Source organism: Leuresthes tenuis, unplaced genomic scaffold (genome assembly GCF_036924035.1).
Source record: "Leuresthes tenuis unplaced genomic scaffold, fLeuTen1.0.hap1 SCAF_9, whole genome shotgun sequence".
In the NCBI taxonomy this organism is placed as follows: Eukaryota; Metazoa; Chordata; class Actinopteri; order Atheriniformes; family Atherinopsidae; genus Leuresthes; species Leuresthes tenuis.
This window is the reverse complement of record NW_027325363.1, coordinates 18,888,047-18,908,252: the sequence shown is the minus strand read 5'-3', so window position 1 is coordinate 18,908,252 and position 20,206 is coordinate 18,888,047. Positions and strand designations below refer to the sequence as shown.

The 20,206-nt window shown below is 43.0% G+C and overlaps 1 protein-coding gene across 14 annotated transcripts in view; it reads left to right on the top strand.

Moving 5' to 3' along the window:
- The window catches only part of mecom (MDS1 and EVI1 complex locus), a 127,738-nt gene that overhangs the window by 85,865 nt on the left and 21,667 nt on the right, over positions 1-20,206 (top strand). For 12 of the 14 annotated variants that reach the window (XM_072392694.1, XM_072392690.1, XM_072392688.1 and 9 more), the window contains exon 3: positions 16,902-17,036. The exons of 1 other annotated variant lie outside the window; for it this stretch is intronic. In XM_072392694.1, coding sequence (XP_072248795.1) covers positions 16,902-17,036 — 135 coding nt within the window. Of the gene's footprint in view, positions 1-14,689; positions 15,545-16,901; positions 17,037-20,206 lie in introns of those variants that run through there. One more of the 14 variants, XM_072392695.1, reaches the window with a different exon arrangement.

Sequence of the window (20,206 nt, the reverse complement as noted above, 5' to 3'; positions counted from 1 at the left end):
ATGGACATACAGAGAAGGTATGGAGGCTCCAAACCAAACCTCAGCCATGCCAGGCCTGTGAGGGAAGGTGGGGCCCCTTTTTGAGGAAGTCATCACAGAGTCCAAATAACAGGGCCATCCCCGCCTGGGGCCCGCTGTCAAGCCAATGATAGATGGTCTCAGTCTCCGATCCCTGCCTCAACTGGCCAGTGGTAAACAAAGAGGGGCAAATATAGAGACAGAGATGGGGTCATCCCTGCCATGGAGAGAGTGATAGTCAGCCAGAATAGAGGACTGAGAGAGGAAAAGAGCAAAGGAGAGAGGGAGGTAACGTAAACTCCAGCATGTTGATTGCTGGTCTCTTCTTTGATTCAAAAAACAGACGTGTCATGCTGTTTTATTTCGTTTGTAACATGTCCAGAAATTGCCGGCATTGAGACAGCGCTACATTTTAGTGATTGCAGCTCCCACAGCTGTGGCCACAGGAATGCCGCCTGCCCTCCGTGCCTCCTTCCTTTCCTCGCCGTCTTCCCATCTATCTCTCATTCAAGTCTTCTCTTGTTTCCTCACCTCTGTGCCTACCCCTCGTGTTCTCGCTCTCTCTGTCCTGAGGCGATGACTGTGGCTCTTCTGGGAAATCTCTGATTAACACTGAGGCCTCCTTTTACCAACGAGGCCGTCTTTTCCCTCCCTTTCCTCTTGTCTCGTCTTTTTTTGCTCTCAACGTGCCCCTGTGGATCAGAGACCTCTGGAGGGGACTCACTCTCTGTGCCGTCTGCGCCAAAATGTGGAATGATGACACTCATTATTTACCTCAAGCAGTCCTTGCTAATGTGATGTACATTTTTACATGGCTGTTAGGCCTTTTAAATCAAGATTAAAAATGTTACCATAAATGGAAAAGTTGTCCTATTCAAAAGGACAGCAAATAAACTGCAAAATGTTATTTATTGCAACTACGTTTTTAATTTCATTACTTTTATGAGTCATTAGTCCACAGATGGTGAGGGTATCTCCCTTGCAGTCAGTTGCTTTCCCATGGTACTACAGTCGCCCAGCTGTAAAGAGGGGAATTTTAATGATTTTTTTTTTCTTTCAGTATCATATTTTTCTTTTGTGTTATGTAGCCAAACTGCCCTCTTCTACATGTTTGGAAAGAGATGGTGTCACGGAGGGTATTCACTTGATTGCAGTCTGAAAATTCAGAACTGGATGTCCCTAAGTCCTGCACACTGGACCTCTGAGAGAACAAACATCCATGAGACCTATCCCTTCCTCTTTTTGAAGCGCTCATATTATACTGTCAAGTTCTGTGGTTTGTAAGTTTATTTATTGGATATGCATAGTATTTACCTTGCTAGGTGGATTTTCAAAGGTACTTGGATCCTTCCAGGATTTACGAGGTCACAATAACAAGAGAATCCATCTTACCAGGGCCCAAGCCATCTGTTTGTGGCCAAAGCTCAAAAAATCAGACTAATCCAAGTCCTATGCTGCCAGCAATGGGCGGTTCTTAGCTTTAATAGAGTTAAAAATAACAAATCCTGTTCACTGATTGGCTGTGTTTGGTGTTTTCATTAATCTAATTGGTTGAGGTTTACTTGTTATGCTTCATTCAATTAACTGTTAAAGATTTTTGTGTTTGCCCTTATTCAAATGGTTCCATGGGGGACTTCCCAGAAAGTTCTGTGTAACAAACCATCTGGTCTGTCAAATTAATAAAATGCCATATGCTGGAAAAGTCCAGGTTCAGTAAGGATTTTACCAGGATTGTGTCAATGACCTGTGATTCAATGTGCAATAACCTCCTTTACTGATATACTATCTGTAAATAAGAGAAGGAGAAAGAAAAATTATCTCTGTGGTCAATCATCTGTCCTAAACAACCAAGCTGAGCTGAACTTTGACAGGATACTTTCAAGAATTTTTCATAACAACAATCTTTTAATAAACGATGCTAAGTAAGGCTTACAAGAAGCATGGCCACCTCCACACGTTTACAATGTGAAATGAGCTGTGTTATTCGGTAGTTTAAATCCTTTGACTGGTTTATAAAGCCCTCTATCAGACAAGGCATGAAGATCGTTACCTAAATCTAGTTTCGAGATAAAGCGGGGCCATGTTAATAAAAAGTGAGCTAAGGCTCCTCCATGCTGGAGAGTGAAGCAGGCCATTGTGAGAGCAGAAGAGCTGTGCTGCCTACAAGCGCCCAACACACAAGCACTTATTGTTGCCCCCGCTCAGCATATAAGTCAAACTAAGCTGACTGAATGTACTTGACCCTTCACCCACTCCCTCTTTTCTCTCACACTCCTCCACTCTTCTTTTTCACCTTACTCCTTGTCTATGTGTGGTCTCTCTTTCACCACCTGACAATTGGGTTGTTCCATATCTCAGCTAACATATAACTGAATCTGCTTTCACGTTTCTGATCTAACTCAAGTGTGATTCTCGTCCATTTTGCTATTTTCCAAGCCGATAAAGGGCTTACCAAAGTCTTCAGTTGTTGGGGGCTAATTCACTCAAGGCCTTGGCTAGTTCAATTCAAGTCAGTTTCTTCATAAAGCGCTGTTGCCGCATAGCTAAAGGGATAGCTTAGTCCTTCCTGAGTTGTATCATGATACCAACAGAAAGAAAATGACGCACTCTGCACTCCTCTCACAGTTGTGATTCAGTACAATTCAGCTTGACTCAGGCTAATAAAAATAAATTAGTTTAATCTAGATGTGTTGCACAGTTTTTTTATTAGCTGAATTCATCCAGCCTAAATTCCCTTTTCTCCCATGCATGTATTAGAATAAATACAACAAATGACCACCTGTGCAGTTAAGCATAAAGAGAATTATATTTGATAACCCTAATAGAGAGCCAACTGAAAAAACAAATCCATCTTCAGCGTAAAGTGCGTAATGATCACCGAATCAGTCACTGGCCCTTTTTACTCAGGATAAGACATTTGGAATTGGTAACCTAAGGACTTTATTAGTCCTCCTAAAGGATGACCAGTAGACCGGGGATGTAGATAATGGGTTAGGGTTATGTTTACATTCACAAAAATTTCAGTCATAAAGAGTGTTTTCACTTAAGACTTGAGTTTTTATGCTTTTTGAAGTTTATAGGTTGGAGAGATATGGTGCTTTGTAAATAACACAAAACAGATTGAGTAAAACTTGGACAAAAAGTTGTGGCAATTTTCCCATTAAGATGTGGCAGACTTTCTTTATTACCGCAGTTCACACAGCACTGTTGCTGTGTCTGTTTTATATAGCTCAGTTAGTTAGAATCAGTTTTTCCTCTGTGCAATTGGGGTGTGTAGTTCTGGTCTCACCTGTCATGGTGTCTGTGTGTGCAGCATGACTACTATATTTTAGTGAGTCCCCTTTTTACAGTCAAAGGGTCGGAAAGAGCTAATTAACAGACAGGAAATGAGTCAAGTCCTTGTAGTGGTGAGGATGATGTTCAAAGGAAATGACTATGGATGACCAACTGAATAGGTCGGCTGAGTGAATTGCGGGATGGGCCTGTGTACGTGTTTGTGATCCACCTCGCTGACTGTTCACCAAGTTTGGCAAAATGGAAACTTGGTAGAGGAGCCAGTTCCCTGCATACATGCAATAGGATTTTTATGTAAGAGGATGCACTGAAGCTTATCATGAGTTAGTATGAACTTTGGTCTGCAGTGAGTCAGAGAAATATGTGATGCCCATAAGAATGAATAGTGTAGCTGAAAGAAATGGGATACGTGACTGTGGTGGAAAGATAAACTATACCTGTAATTTGAGTACTAGACCACTGGGACTTGACATTTTTACATTGTATGCTGCATAATGGGTACTACATTTTCAGTACTTGGTGAAACATAATTCCTGATGAAACATAATAATGCTGATGTTTACTATTTCCCTTCCTTGTAGAATACTACTTTTTGTTGTAATATGATATTTGATGTACTCATAATATTGAATTCGCTGAAAACACTGGGGGTGAGTTTTCACTCAAGCTACCTACACAGTAATTTTGCCTGGATTGTTGTCTCTCTTCCTCCGTGGAAGCTCTATCCACCAGTGTGGCTTAAAGCTGGAGGAAGAATGCTGATCAGATGAGATTTGGTGTTTGGGTCTGTGCATTCATCAGCTTGTGAGTATGTGTGTTTTTGTTATTCCAAACATGAGGCAGATCATTTGGTCTGCTGCTTTAAAACAAAAGGGCTCTGGTCCAGTTTACTCCCAAGGGGAGACAGAGAGAGAGAATGACACCATGTAGTTTGTTGGGCTCTCCAGCGCTCACTCCTCCACACTACTTTATGGGAGGGTCAAGGTAGTTAACTAGTGGCAGGCGTTCAGACGGGTTCTGCTCCGACTTCAAACAGGGAACATTATGGTTGTGCGCGCTCACAGGATATTGCACTGTAAGGCCACTGAGCACAGCTGGGTTAGAGAGAGGAGGCTTTGTATTGAGCCCATTAGAGCCCTAAACCGATACTAATGAAGCTGTTTCCTGTACAAACGGATAGGCTCAGGGGATACTGGCTTTACCTTTTAATAAGGCCCTCTCCAATCCCAGTTAAGATTCTGGAACTTTTTTATCTGGGTACTGAGTGGGTTACTACTGGTTCCAAGCAGAACCTCCCCTCTGAAAAGTTAATTACGCATGATTAATGGAGCGTTTTCCTTCCAATGATATCTGTGACAGCACAAAGCTGTCGTAAGGCTTGTCAGGCCCAATTCGAGCTGAATAAGTATTTATGTGATCGCATGTGATGGGCCTCCTCTCACCAGCACCAGCCCTCATCAATCAAGTCCTGCTGCTCGCAGTAGTGGGAAATTGGTCTATCAGCGCAGCTACCCCACCACCCCCCACACCCACTGCCACCATCTCCACCACCTCCCTCCCTCCCCATTCAATCAGGCCCGGGGCTACAATGCTTCTTTAGCTCTTACTTCTGACCAACGTAGGGGTCATGGGGGGGAAAGTGGGAGCCAGAGCTGAGCCCATCCATTACAGCTCTTGTTTCTCTCAGTGGCAGCCGGACGACGGGATTCTATTAAGAGCTCCGTCTATTCAGCACTGAGATTACACCAGGGCCCTCTCATCGAGCACACCTCACCACCAACCCCCGAGCCCTCACCAAAACCCTGCACCTACCCTGGGGGCCTTGTAGGCCCCCACCACTGCTGCTGCCAGCCCAGTGTATCTCATTCCACCTTCTTTTAGTCTTCCCTCTGGTAGTGTTTTTTTTTTTTTTTTGCAACAACCAGAATGACAATAATCACTGAGAGGAAGATAAAATAGAGAACACGACAGAAAGACAGAATGAAAAGCTTGGAAGAGAATGAGAGCAGACACATCAACCTGCTCCTTGTTGGGATGTGGACAAACACACTGTCTGCCTGTTTGAACAGCATTGGCCCAGATACACTGCCACACACACCACCGTGCAGGGATTAAATACATAAACAGATGCCAAAGCCATAAGCATACTCTCTATCTCAAACAGACATGGAGCTTCAGCACCTGGCCCGAAGACCGGAACGGTCTCCACTACAGTGTAAACACACTTAGATGAGTACCATCACAAACATGGCTCTGCCGCAGTAATGTCGTAAACACACACCGACACCAGTTCAAAGTGCCACTCTTGTCATGTTAAAGAAGCTCGTTTGTCTCCTGCAGGACTGAAGAGACTCTTCATTTACTTAATATGTGTTAGCACTTGAGAGGGAAAGAGAAGGTAGTGCTGCTGGGGTCACCCCCCCGATTGGGTGGATGGGGGTCTTTCTGTCAAGCAAAAGCAGAGAGACAGGACTCCTGTCAAACAGGCAGAAATTGAATTTGTGTCTTTCTATCAGTATGTCCACAGCGGGTACGTATTCTCTTGGGCTTGATTATGAATAAACCCCACTGTCTTATAAGCAAGTGGAGTAAAGACATTCATCAGGGATAGAGAATTAAGCGTGTAAAGGTGAAGTGTTCTCTTCTCCTAGAATAACTGGCTGTTGTAATTCTGTATAGAATGGATGATAGAAGAAGAAGAAGAAGAAGAAGAAGAAGAAGAGGAGAGCAAAGGCAAAAAGACAGTAGGTCAAGAGGTTGAGAGGAAGTAAAGTATTATAAGAGAGGAGAAATGAGGGGAGTGAAGTAACACAGAAGGGGAGAAAAGCAGTAGAAATGAAGAGAGGGCAGATGTTTTTTTGTTTGTTCATGGGCAAAGAAGGCACACAGGGTGGGGCCGTGTGTGGTTCGCTGTCCGAGTGCAGTGCTGCGTGGTTTGGCAGCCGCCGTACGAGTTAACAGGATCGGAATGCTTCTTCAGTGGCAACGCAATCAGCACCAACTTCCTCTGATTCAGAAACCGTAGGCCTTGCTCTCCGCCTCTTTTGTTTCAGCGGGCCCTGCTGACAGCACAGAGGAAGCAGCCGCCTGACAGTCAGGGGAGATGTTGAATGTGTATAAACACTGTATCCAGGGAAGGAGAGGCGAGGGAGCGAAACTGACAAACTTCTGTGGAACTAATGCGTCTGTGTGTTGATGGGCACTCGTGCCATCTGAGCGCATAGATGCACACTCTTGTTTGTGTGTCTTGGCCACCATTGCCAGCCTCTCCCAGGGGAAAACACGCAAGATGAGAGTGAAAGAGTTTTTTAAGGGTTTCTCTGCACACTAGCTGTCGGGCCAGTCATCTCCAGCTGCCTGCCTGAGACTTTTGTCTTTGTTAAATGTTCTGTGACAATGAGATTTTCCAAAGTGCCACCTAGATAAAGAAGTGGATTGAGAGAGGAGTGTGTGGGGGGGGGACTCCAATATGAGCTGAGATGGTCTGGTCATAGTCCAGCAGCTCTTCATCACTGCTGCTGCCTCAGATATATCTCCTCTCTGTCTTTGAAGCACTCACATACCGTACACACCTTCATCACTTTGTCTCTCTGTCGCCTTCATGAACTAATACACATACCTTACAGCTGCACCCGATCTCAATACGCACACGCAGACACATACACACCAATACACCTCTATTCCATCACCAGAGCTCTAGATCCACAATCGATCCTCACGGCACCCCAGCCGCCGGCAGACACCTGCAGGTGATTGATCCCCAAATCAGTTCCTCACAAACCCAGTGCTATAAAAACCATAACAACCCATCATAAAAGCTGATTTATCTTCACCTAGTGCTGGGCCTCACGGTTAGAATATTAACCCAAAAGTGTATGACACTAGACTGATTGGTCTGGAACTGAATGAAACCTGATGAGTATCGACGAACATATCTGCTGCTTCAAATCAACTCTGAGATGTGCCGAGTGAGATGACATTATCTCAGAATACGGCCCTCAGGAGAGATGTACACAGACATGGAGAACTTTTGTAGGACTCCTTATATGTCTTCTTGTTCCTATGCATTAGAGTTGGCTGATAATTCATTTCTGACATTCTTCAAATTTCAACAGAATATATCAGGAAATTTCTTTTTGCTCAGTTGTCATAGTTACAGAAGTGTACATGCTCTTATTAGCATATTACCTCATAAAAATGCATCCAAGCTGAACACGTTCATGTTTAGAGTTTTGAATATTAATTTGATTCACAATTACATGTAAAATGACAAATCAATCCACTTCATTTTGTAACGCTGGAAAGAGAAATGACCGAGGTTCAAATATATCACAGCTTTGGTGAAAATGCAGTCTCACCAGAAATTGTGAGATTGAAACATTTTAGTAGGCACATGCAGCATCACATGATGGAAACCGTGACTATTTTTAACATTTAAACCTAAACATGTATGTTAATTCCAACAGTAAACGTGTACTTTTAACGACTTACCTGAAACACTGGCCGGTGGGAGCCAAGTGCAAAAGTATGTAACTGCTGAAGTAGATAAGTGAGGGCGCTGTGAAAAAGATGGAATTTCAACCATGGATTTCTAATTCGAAGGTCAGAGTCACACTGTGGGTGTCAACGTCGTCACATGGTGACGTGCTGGAAGCTGTGTCGCAGTAGAGAACTGAGGAACGAAAGTGTAGCTACTTTACAATTTCTGAGTTGTTTTTCTGTGAAACTGCTGCATATTTTTAAATGTATTTTACAATCTGTCATGAGATCGTGATGGAGAGTGAGCGATAGTCCAAAAAAAGAGATTTTGATATCAGAATGTTTATGTGTTTTCTTGTGTGTGTATACATTATTTGTGTGTGTGTGTGTGTGTTCCTCTTGGAAATTGTGCCCAAGCCACATTTTAATGAGAGCTTTGGATGAGAGCAATGCCAGGAGCATGGTGTACTGGCAGCAGCATCAGCATGTGCCCTGTTTTCGAGTGTGCAACAATCTCTGGTTAAATATAATCTCAGTCTAACTCGGGGGGCCTCTTTGATGCCACTGAAAGCCAGTGAAGCCTTTAATGGGAGCCACTTCATGCCTCTGTGTTATGTGTGAGCTGTTCAGTTTTCCTTCATCTTATGGTTGTTGCAACTGATTTGTTGTTTCCCGTGCTCCATCTGACTTCAATTATGTCCATATGCAATGACGGTTAAAAGTTTGTGAACCCCTCATAAGTAGATTTGAGACTAGATAAAGGGAACCCAAGGCAACAAATGAAACAAAACGTTACAGTAAAATTGGTCAACATTGACAAATGATCCACTGTTACATGTCGGTAAGGGACAAAGTGTGCAGCTCTGAGATTAGAGTCAGGTGTTTTCAATGATTGGGGTGCCAATCGCATGTTAGTGGCTCCTCAGTTTTATTCAAAGAGCAGGGATCTGTCAAAATCAAATCTTCACAGCATGTGATTCTATAAGAGTAGCATGGCAATAGCAAAGGCAATTTGGAGGATCTCTGAAAAAGTCTCATGATGGTGGTAAAGGTTATGAAAGTACCTCTCAAAACTTTTCCCTCCATAGTATGATTTTGTACAAACGGAGAAAATTCAAGACCATTGTTACCTTCGCAGAAGTAGTCTGTGAATAAAGATCACTGAGCTGGATGTGTCAGGGTAAGGATAACTAAAACAACCAAAGGCCTCACTTATGCTGTTCTGAGCATAATACAAAAGAAATGCTGTGGAAAGACATAAAGCTAGTTCAGGTTAGGAAACCCACCAAGAGTAAAACCTCTTCTGTACAGAAGGGGCTAAAAAAGCCTCAGGCTGATGCGTTCAGGACTGATTAGCGGTTACTGGAAATGTGTAGTTGCAGCATCTGTATTACTGCAAAAAAGGTGATCACACCAGATGCTGAGAGCGAAGCTTCATGATACTTTTGTAAAATACCTCCACCACTTGCAATTATGTAATACTGGATCTTTTTCCTCATTTTATCTGGAAATTGGAGTGGTGAGTGTTTCTGTTTGTGATGTGAGGCACTTAAAGGACACACACTACCAAAAACAGTTTCTTACATTTCTCACATTGCAGTTGTAGCAGCTTGTATCTTTAGGATATAGAATATAGTTTTTATTCTCAGTCATTTTTCTCTTAGATTTTCTACCACAACAAAAAAAAGCCTTTTTCTTGAATTAGAAAAAAAAAACAGAAGACCCAGTAAAAGTATGTGCACTCACGTGTCCAAGTATTTGAGAGTAGTCAGCTGTTATTTCTAAAAGAGAGATATTAAATATTATATACATATTATAAAAGAGAGAGTGTTTTTTTTGCTCAGACATGGGTCAGCTTTAAATGTAACACTGTTACTAGCTCTTTTCAGTTTTTAGTCAACTTTGACCTGTTTTCATCCTTCGTTAATATGATACCAGCAGTCTTTTCACTAAGATTGCCTTTTCCCTGTGCCATATAAACCTACTGGACTGACATGGCAGTGTTGTCTTCTGTCACAGGGAGCAAGTATATTATCTTTGTCTGATACCCACTAACATTAAAATATTAGCCTTCCCATTGGGCACGGTATATGAAAAGCGGGTTGCCACAGTGTCCTGCCTTTAAATGTGAGAAGAGAGCTCAATAAATGTAATGAATGTGTGACACTTGAACATCTGAAGTACCGTGTTCAGCTCCATACCACTTTACCTCTCATACATAAAAAAGGTCTTTTAAAGATGATATCTATGAGCGTTTTAGAGCCAATTTGTTCTCCCTGCGGCAAAAGGCAACATGCTCTAATTACCACCTCCTTTCTCCACTGCAGGGCTGGAGCGGGGTGGAGTGAGTTATTTAAGTTTCCAGTCAGTCCCGTGCACATAGGAGCTGTGTGCCTGCTGAATTTATGCTTCAAAAATGTGACCTTTGACTTGTGTGCAGCTTTATCGTACCCAATAGCCAACATACAGTGCGGCCCTGTGTGCTGAGGTTCTGCGGAGGAAGTGTCAGTGATTACCACGACCTGAACTACTTTGTGTCCATCTCTGCCACCTATCCCTCCCCATCTCACCTCTCCCTCTGTCTCTCTCAAAGACTCCCAGCTCGCTTTAGCCTCTGCTCATCCAAACAACAACACACATCAAGTTGTTCAATTATTTTACTCATTTATTTATTTTATTTTTTTTACATTTTCACCCTCTCTTCAAATGATATGAAAAAGTTTAGCCCTCATAATCCAATCAGTGTGTCCTACTGCTGGGTTTGGTCACAGTGTGCCATTCCCTGAAATCAGAAACATTTCATTCTCACGACAGAGCAATAGTCTCCCTTGTATTCAGATAAGATGCGGCAGTTGTCGTGTTTGCACTATCTCTGTATGTGCAAACTAGAATTTCACACTTGTGCTTCTGCCACACAAATTACTGCATATTTTAGGCACTAACTGAAGTCTGTTTCTTTCTCCTTCTTTCTATTGATTCGCTGCTTAACTTAAGACATGCATTTTAAGAATGCAACAAACAGGTTTCTTTTTTCTTACACCACCCGTCTTTGAGCGGGAAGGATATGGGAGTATTTAAGGCTTCTCATTTAAGGCTTCTCATAAATACACTTAAACAAGCGTCGAGTCGTGTGTCATTTCAGTCATGGCACATGATAAAGACTTTCCCCTCGTGGATACAAGTTCTTTTTTTTTCTCCCGAAGAAAGAATCTTCTACACCAACAAAATATAGTTTTTGAATAAACCATACTATTTGTTGTGCTTTGCAGAGCTCTGCAAGAGACTGTCAAAGGCAGGAACGGCCAGTGCCAAAACAAAACGAGCGTGTGCTAATTCAGCAAACACGCCAGGCTTGTTCCTGACAGGCCACAGAATTTGTCAAGAAATCATCCCTCTCTCTGCCTCTCTGCCGGAATGCCTGACTGACCCCCGGCAAATGAAAATAATCCAAAGTAATTAGAAGTGAGCTGGTCTGGTCCTGAGAGCCCCCGGGCGGCCGGGTAAACATGGCGGAGGGTCCGGGAGGGGCCTGCAGAAAGGGGGGAGCGTGGAGGAGAGGGGGTGCTGACCTTGTCCACATAAAGCAGTGATTTATGAAGTCCAGGGCACAGCAGCAGGGCTTCTGTCTTCTCCCGCAGAACCAAATTACTGAGGTGGAGATTAACACGCCGCTCACAACGGGCCTACTTCCAGACCCAAGGAAATTTTGTATTTACATTTTCTCCTTTCATTTCCTCTGCCGTGTTTTAATGGTAATTGGGATATATGGAGACCGAGTCTAGCCTTTAATATAAGGCCTTAAAGTTGCACACTTACTCTATTGTGCACTAATAGTGGTTGATGGGAGTGCTAATTAAAGAAAAAAAAGTTGCAGAGTGTTGTGCAAACTGAAGGCTAACCGTTCGTTTGAGCCTTCAATGAGTTCCCACCACTTGATTTAGTCGCCCCACATTTAAGCAAAATAAGGAGGGAGGGGGGGTATACAGACTCATGAAGGAGACTTAATGCAGCTTTTCGTCGGTGTCAATAGGAGGTCTCGCCATGAATAGTGAGACTATTTCATGTGGATTTGGCTGCGATATTTTCTTTCTCTCCTCTTCTTTTTCTTCCCGCTCTCCTGGAGGATGTGCAGGAATGCACCACACAGGCCTTCCCAGTGTTTCCATGTGGCCCCTCGGCTGCAGCGTTGGAGCTTTGCAGCTCGCTGCCCGGAGTCGGTTTGCAACCCGCACGGGACTCCCCCTCTTCTCCAGCTTGTCCCCTCTGACTTCACAAGGCCCGGGAATGAGCAGCGAAATCCAAATCAGCTCGCAGACCAGATACAACAAGCTGTAAAGCTATCCAAACGGCCAAAAAGAAGAAGAAGAAAAAAAAACAGCCCTGTGTTGGCCCATGAAGCTGAACCTCAGATCAAGTAAAATACGAAACTATTTGATCATAAAAATTCTCCGCATTCATGTATGAATCGGTATTTGCGTGACCGAGCGCCTAAAATAAACAAGAAAGCCGCAAGCAAAATAAGCATGGGCCCATTTAAGCAATTCAACCCCATTTAGAGAATTTCACAGCACTTTAAAGCCTCAGCACCAACATTATCCGGTTGCTGTGAGTCGTTTAAGTCTCCTAAACAAGTATGAAATGCTGTGTAGCATGATATAGTCGGAACTAACATACCCTGAAGCCTGCGTGCGTTTGGTTGGTAATTTGTTGATAAACAGCTTTTCCACACCGCTCTTCAGCGCGTCACAATCAGCGTGACAAAGGCATGGCATAATTCAGATAAAAACAGGTCTATTTCATCTGCACACATCAGAATGGTGTTTATGGCGGATTGCTCAAACAAATATGAATTAGAGCGACGCCTTGCAGATCATTCTCGTGGTTTATTAAACGAACAAGTGTTTTGAATTCACCCCATCGGTCTTCAAGAGCTTTCGAGCGCCTCGTTCGGGTGATTATATATTCAAGCGCATACAGCCGGATCTTTCATGTCCCATTTAACAATTCTGACGCCTTAATGTAGACGTTTTGCAGTTCACACACAAACAAGAAAGAAATCCCCACCTTCTTGATGCGAGTGAGACAGCTGGCCGATAAAGCTGGTCGCCTCAGACTGAGATGTGTCTGTTCTCTCATCGTGGATTAGAAATAACCAACAAACAAGCAAAAAGCCCTTTTTATGAAATGCATCTTTTGTATTTCTGCTGTAGGGTCAGTTTACTCTGCCCTCTTACAAAGTTATTACGTTAAGCTGAATCTCTGGAGATAAAGTAGTGCAACTGCTGATTTCTGACATGTGTACTAAACACGTTTAGGCATGTTTTTATGTCTATTTGTTCACAAATTGCTTCTGCGTCTGACCATTCGAGGCAGTATTTACTTCACGAAAGCAACTTGTTTAATCTCACGTTCTAAGCATTAGATTGGGATCTGAAATGTGCAACTCAGAAATGTTTAGAAAAGTTCACGTCAGTTGAGCACGCCATCTCCTGACCGGGCGAGGAAGCGCAGGTTCTTTTCACACAGCCAGGCCAACGTTACCCCACTTTGCCCTGCAATGATCACCTCAAACCCCGCTTTTTTATCCCCCCCAATTTTTTTTTTCTTAGACATTTCCTCTTTTTCAGAAAAGCCCTCAAACTGCTCTCCGTATCAGGATCCTCGATCAGAGCCGGAGAAGCCGGTGAAGCAATCACTTTCCCAGATTACTTGTATTTAATACACAATGCATCATAAAACAAATCCCTCATCCTGACAGGAAGAAAATAGAACAGCTCATTCGACTTGAGCTTTCCCAATTTATGGCTAAATTAAAAAGGCTTCCAACAATGGACAAGTCGAGGAGAGGCAGGAAATCAATGACCGGGCGGACCGGGGTCTCTCCGCGGTTCTCAAGGAGCGCGAGACGATGGGAATCGGTGGCGGGGTCCTGCCTTATTTACACATGATTTTTCCTGTCCTTCCTGCACATTTGCTCCGCGATTTCGTAAAACAATGGGCATTATCTGGGATGGAAGGTCAATGTCACAGAGTGAGGAGTTATCCATCATCATCTGCTCTCATCAGCCAAAGCCATGTCCTCTCTGGCTTTATAAGCTGCCTAATAAACTCCGCTCACTGACAAGCAGGACGTCTTTTCATGCTCCTATTGCGTTGTCCCCTTCCCCACTTTATCAATTCCAGCTTTAAACTTCCACATTTGAGTAAAACGCTCATGAAATAAAATATCAAACTGCGTTTTATCCTCTCCTCTGGCGCAGTTGTGGAGCAGGTGCACAGAGGACAATAGATGTGATTAAATTGTTTCTAATTTCAAGATGGATTCAGACTTTTCCAACGGTTTGTTTTCTCTTTTTAAAGGGAAATTGATCATTTTTCAAGAAGTCTATTGGCTGCTTTGACTTTTTCTGGAAGTGAAAGTGGGGGTGAAGAGGGGAAAATTGCCTACCAAGAGCATTTTTCTTTTCTTTTCTTTTTTTCCCCCTTTTTTTTTGTTCAAGTCAGAGAAAAGCAGGTGATTAGGTCAATGTCTCAAAAGGTGGCACTTCTAATGGTCCGTATGGAGTTTCCTGGAGGTCCTCAAGAGAAACATTTAAGTCTATAGCTATTACATTACTTCCCTAACACAAAAACGGTTAAGTTTTATTATAGTTCTGCCTTAAGTGCGCTTTACTGCAAAAATATGACTCCTAAAAAAGGAGGTTACAAACAAACAAATCTTCGCTGTTGCTTTGGGATCTTCCGGTTAATAATGTCATGAAATTGCCCGTGCGTGTTATGAAAAAAGTTTGGGAGCACGTGGATAGTAATACACCGCTTTGTTGTTAAGGTTGCTTCATTAAAGTGTGCTGCCTGTGCGTGCAGTTCATCCCTTTAGAAACCCCATCGCGACCTCTCCCTGACCCCGCTCACCCTCTCCAACCCCGGGCCCCTGTCACTTTAAAATTTACTGCGGAGAGAAGTCTCCTCCGACTGGGGGACAGGGGCAAAGACAGCCCGGTGTTCTGAGTCGCCTCTCCTTTGGGGGATAACTGGGATGGACGCGCAGGATCAGTCGTTGTGAGACAATGCGTGAATGAGAAACATCACTCTAACTGGAGGCGATGCTTGCAATTTTTTACCAGCCCTGAATCTCCTTGCTGTCATAGACGACACATCCCGGTTGGCTGAGGAGGGGGTTGTGGGAGAGGAAGAGAAAAATGAAAAGTTGAATGGCTACTAGAGGACACCTGGGCGCGTCAGGACAGGAGGGGTGACAAGAGAGGAGCGGACGAGCCAAACGAAGCGCACACTGTGAAAAGTTGGGAGCAAGTTGATGCGCCGGAGGGGATTTAGTTCCGTCCCGCGATGTCTGTAGGACAGTGAGAGGGGAATTACCGAGGCGGCTCTGTCAGAAAGACACAACACAGAGAGGGGGGATTTACTTTTACCAAACGCGTGGTGTCTGAGAGACACTGAGGAGATTGCGCACCGACGAGACGTCGACTCGTCCCGTGGCTTTGGAGCCCCGAAGAGACACCGAAAAAACAGCGACGCGCTGCCGCTCCTTACGATGCCAAAAAGTCTGGAGAACGCGCTGTAGCAAAAACAGTCTCTAGTTGTATCGTTTAGCTATTTCACAGTTGAGCGTTGCTCCCCACTTTCCTTTTTCTATTTTTACATATATATCTTTTTTTCCCCCACTGGAGTTTTCATCACTTTTTCTCAGTTAAACACGCCATCATCCCAAGAGGTTGTAACACGAGTATCCACGGTAAGAGGATTCAGACTTTGAATAAAACCTAAACGTGTTGGCTGACTGGACGATTAAAGAGCAAAAAAGTCAAATTAGTGTTCATAGTTTCAAGCTCATTTCCAGCTAAATTTGACGAGTGAAATTTGAGAAAGACTGGAAGGTGATGTGCAGGATACGCAGATCCACCATTAGTCCGGACAATGGGCTTTGTATAACCTAAATATTTATTCAGCGCCAGGTTAATAGAGAGGCGCAAAGCCAGATTTGTGACCCTGAAAGAGATTCTGTTTGCATCCTAACAATCGACTTGTCTTCATAATTCTTATCGCTCGCGATTTCCTGCAATTGATGTGTTTCCCTGTAAAGTTTACAGCTGCTGCGTAATAAATGTTAACGTTGGGAAACAACGACGCATCGTTTATAATACGCCGAGGAGAAATGCTGCAACAATATGTTATACGGATGATTTGCATAATAATTCAGCTCTTTTGTATTTATTGTCATTTCATTCTGAAGGCGTTTGCTTTACAAGTTGTGCTGATATTGTAAATGAGAGCAGAACTGCAAGTTATTCGTATTCTTTGTGTTTTTGTTATTGTTATTATCATCATGGATTTTAAAATGCTTAGAGTTTTGTTAATGCATTCGTTAAAACTGCCTTTTAAGCAACGAATTCAAACTCAAGCCGAGTTCAGTTTAAATCCACAAAAATCCCTTCGACTGATTTAAAAAAAATTATTTTTTCTTTTCTGGCTTCTTTTTGTTTTGTTTTATTTGCTTGCTCGTATTTTTGTGTGTTTTCGTTCATGTCTGTCAGTCGATATGAAATCATTCAGATTAATCAGAACTAAAATAAAATTAGAAAATAACTGAATTAAATAAGAATTTGTTTGGTGCATTACCAGCCTTTATTTATCAATGCCATTTCTCTTTTAAACTTATTTGGGAGGACGTTCCAGTCTGGTGTTGGTTCTGATTTATTGTTGTCTCTTGACATGATTTGGTCTGCGTTTTCATTTCTCAAACTGAAATTACAAAATTATTGGAAAAACTCCCTCAAGGCTGGAAAAAATTACTACATATATAATTACCTTTATTTAATTTTTTTCACATGATATTATTTTTAATTAAAAAGGGACATGCATTTCTTTTAAATAGCTGATATTATAATTACTGTATGTATGTGTGTGTGTGTTGTTGTTTTTTTTCTGTGTGTGTGTTTGCGTGCACAAAACGGTGCTGCACCACAGACCTGCTTCTAACATTTTGAGTGGTTCTCAGTGGGAGGTATGTGGTTAGGCAGTGTTTGGACACAGTAACCTGGTCTGATACTGATCAAAGTCTGATCTCTCTCTCTTTCACTCCCTCTCTGCAGATCTTGGACGGGTCAGGCCATGTAAAATTCTGCGTGGATGCCAGCAAACCAGATATAGGGAGCTGGCTGAAGCACATCCAGTTTGCCCCTGCGGCCACGCAGCATAACCTGACAGCGTGCCAGATAGATGATCAGGTATGTGGAGAAAGGACTTCTCAACACAGCACACGATGAATATGATCTTAAGAAAGAGAAGAAACAAGAGAAGGAGTGAAAAACATGTGGATGACTTGATTTTGAATTCCCAACTGGTGATGAGTCTGGCAGAATGAATCAAACTTTTAAACTCCCTTTAGCCCATTTTTTTCATGCAACTCTGATGCCAAAACGACTTCCCTGCATTTTCCAATAGCTGCCCTGTCTGTGTGCTTTTGTGTTTGGAGGTGTTATTGTGATCTGAGTCAGATAGGCCCGTGAGTGGTTGGCCCACCTTGCCTTCACTTTACACACACACACACAGCTCTTCACCCATGCTGCACCACAGAGACTCCTCGTTATCTCTTCATGTTTTCCTTCTGTAATTGTGCACTGGCTTCTGCCGTGCAAGGACCACAGGGCACGATCAGAGTCGGCGGGCTGAGAGGATAGTTCCACACACTTCCCAGTCACGCTTGCGATATAAACTCGCAGATATTCCAGGAATGTCACAGTCCTTTTGCTGCTCACCTGGCTGCAGAGAGGTGCGTGCTGCTCACATGGGGGCCTGTTCATCTCAGTAATCCCCACAGCCAGGAGCTCCTCCTACACAGAAACACACAGGGAGGAAGACAAGAGTCAAAGCTTTTTTGACGCGTGTGTGGAGCATACCATCATTTGACCCGGATAAAACAGCCTAATCTAGCTTGTGTGGCTGTCGTCACTTCTCACTGGTGGTCTATCTAGATTACTTGTAGAAAATCGACCTAAACCTAAATCGACCCCTGCGCTGCTTTCGCACCTGTATTCATCTCGTCCTTCTTGCTCGTTCTATTAAAGATGAGATGATATCGCTGAAGAACTCCGCACAAAGAGAATGCCAAAGAAGAAGAGTAGCCTCCCAAAACGTCCTTGTAATAGACACAGGGAGACAAACAAGCAGAGAGAGGTTTCCTGAGCTGCCCTCTTCGCGAGGTGTGACTTGCTGTCAACACTGTGGTTCTGCTTGGGTGGCTGTGTAAGGCTCCGACAGGTCACGGACATGGCTATGATGAGGTGATTGTTAAGTATTACACACTGTCACAACACAGCACAATGTGCTGTCTTTAAGCCTTCCGGCCAACATTGGTGTTTTTGAAAACACACTGTAGCGTCTCACAATGCCTGTCTGTATGTTTAAAATGAATAGACTAAATGGGGTGGTCTTCTAAAGCCGCAGTCAGTTTTTGGTACTGTGTGTGTGTGTGTGTCTGTGTGTGCCTAAGCTCATGAGGGCCGTTTGTGTGCTTGTGTGCACAGATGTTTATGTGTGTTGATCCGCTGTAAGTGTATCAAGTGTTTTGTTTTGTCTCTAAAATTAGCGCACATATCTGTAAGCGCCAGTGTGTCAACATGCACATATGAACCTAAGTTTGTGTATGTGTGCGTAAGTGTGTGCACCCGCTGCAGGACTTAATCGTTCATTGCGGTTCAGATGACTCCCCACGCTCCTCATCCTGAGCTGGAAATGTTAAAGCACACAGTACCTGAGTCCAACAGGTCTTTACTGGCACAGAGAAGTGCTGAGTCCAAACCCAGCCTGAAACCACAGATTACGCATTCGCCACATATAACATTGTGCCATCACCAGCCTGACCGAGCTTCCCAGGGCTTACATGCTTCTTGTTGAACCAAATCTTTCCTCGGAAACAAATTTAATGAAGTTTTCTCATGCCATCAGACAGAAACGATTTGTTGCTCAATTAATTTCGAGACATTGTCCTACAGCGACAGCAGTTTCCAGGTGTCAGGGCCGTTATTTGGTCCTGGATATTTATTTTTTTCAAGCGCCAGTTTAGTTCTGCCAGTGTGAGGGTAAAACTGGCCTCTGTCCTCTTATTTCTGACCCAGGTCTGTTTATCATAAAACTTTATGACCAATCTCAAGAGAACTGCGGAGTGAAAGAGGAATGAATGAGTGAGACAATGCCTGCATTTCTAACTGGAGGAGCTGTTCATGATCCTTTTTCTCCTCCACTGCTCTCTCTCACTTTAATGAGATTTCGTTGCTTGCTTTCAGCTTTGCTTCATATTCATTAAAGAAAGCATCTGCATAGAACTATATCCCCCCCAAAAAAAGATGTTGGCAAATATCTAGAATGGGGAATGTGAGAAGTTATTTTCTAGCTTATTTTTCTTTATAAGATTTATTAAGATCCTCTCATCATCCAGTGCCTTGACATCACTGTATATCCGGCTTTTTAGAATTGAAGGGACAAAAATTCTGCTTGTTTTTCCTTAGTCTGAGCATTACCTGCACATTCCGCTCGCCACCAAATTTCAACTGGGACAGAGTCTATTTTCATGATCTTTTTGTTTTATTGCTTTATATATGTGACCCTGCTAAGTGGAAAGCAACAGGAAAGACCACGGAGGAAGGAGATGGCAGGTGTCGCAGTTTGTGAGTCACACTGAAATCTGTAATTAGTTCAACGTGCTCCAACTCACACTACTGCACAAATAAGAGCAACCAAATATATTATTTATTCTTACTTCATCTTGAATTCATTTCCTTTCTGACAGCTTAATCTTTTAACTGACATTAGCAACCGTTTTTTATGTGTTAAATATTAGCTTTTGATCATCTCTTGCACAATACTCACACTTTCCAATTGCACAATGCAACACAGTCTGAGTGCTCTTGCATAGATCCCTTCACTATCCGCCTGTTTTGTTGTTAAGATAATTAGGGCAATTAGTGCTCAAAAACCCTCCACTGCTCTCCTCACGCTACTGATTCAATTGAATGGAAAATTGATTAAAAGTGTAATTAACATCATCCAATGAGGCCCCGTAGAGCCTTTCATAAGATAGTACAGAAGGATATGAGTGTTAATCTCATCCGCTCTATTGATTCTCACTCAGTATTGAGTAGGGTGAAGTGGCTCGGGGACATGTTAGCTAAACACTGATGGCTATTCACCATGTAAGCGTACTGGAGGCGATTGTAACTCACAGAGATAACAGCGCATTCAGTTGTGAAGAATTCACAAGGATTTATTGTATGAGGGGATCGAATGTGTTTTAAACTAGAGCAGGTACAGATAAAAAAAAAAAAAAAAGAAACCTAATGTCTCCTCCATTTTGAAATCTACTCAGTTCGTACACCTTTAGAGCATAAAAAGACGTAAT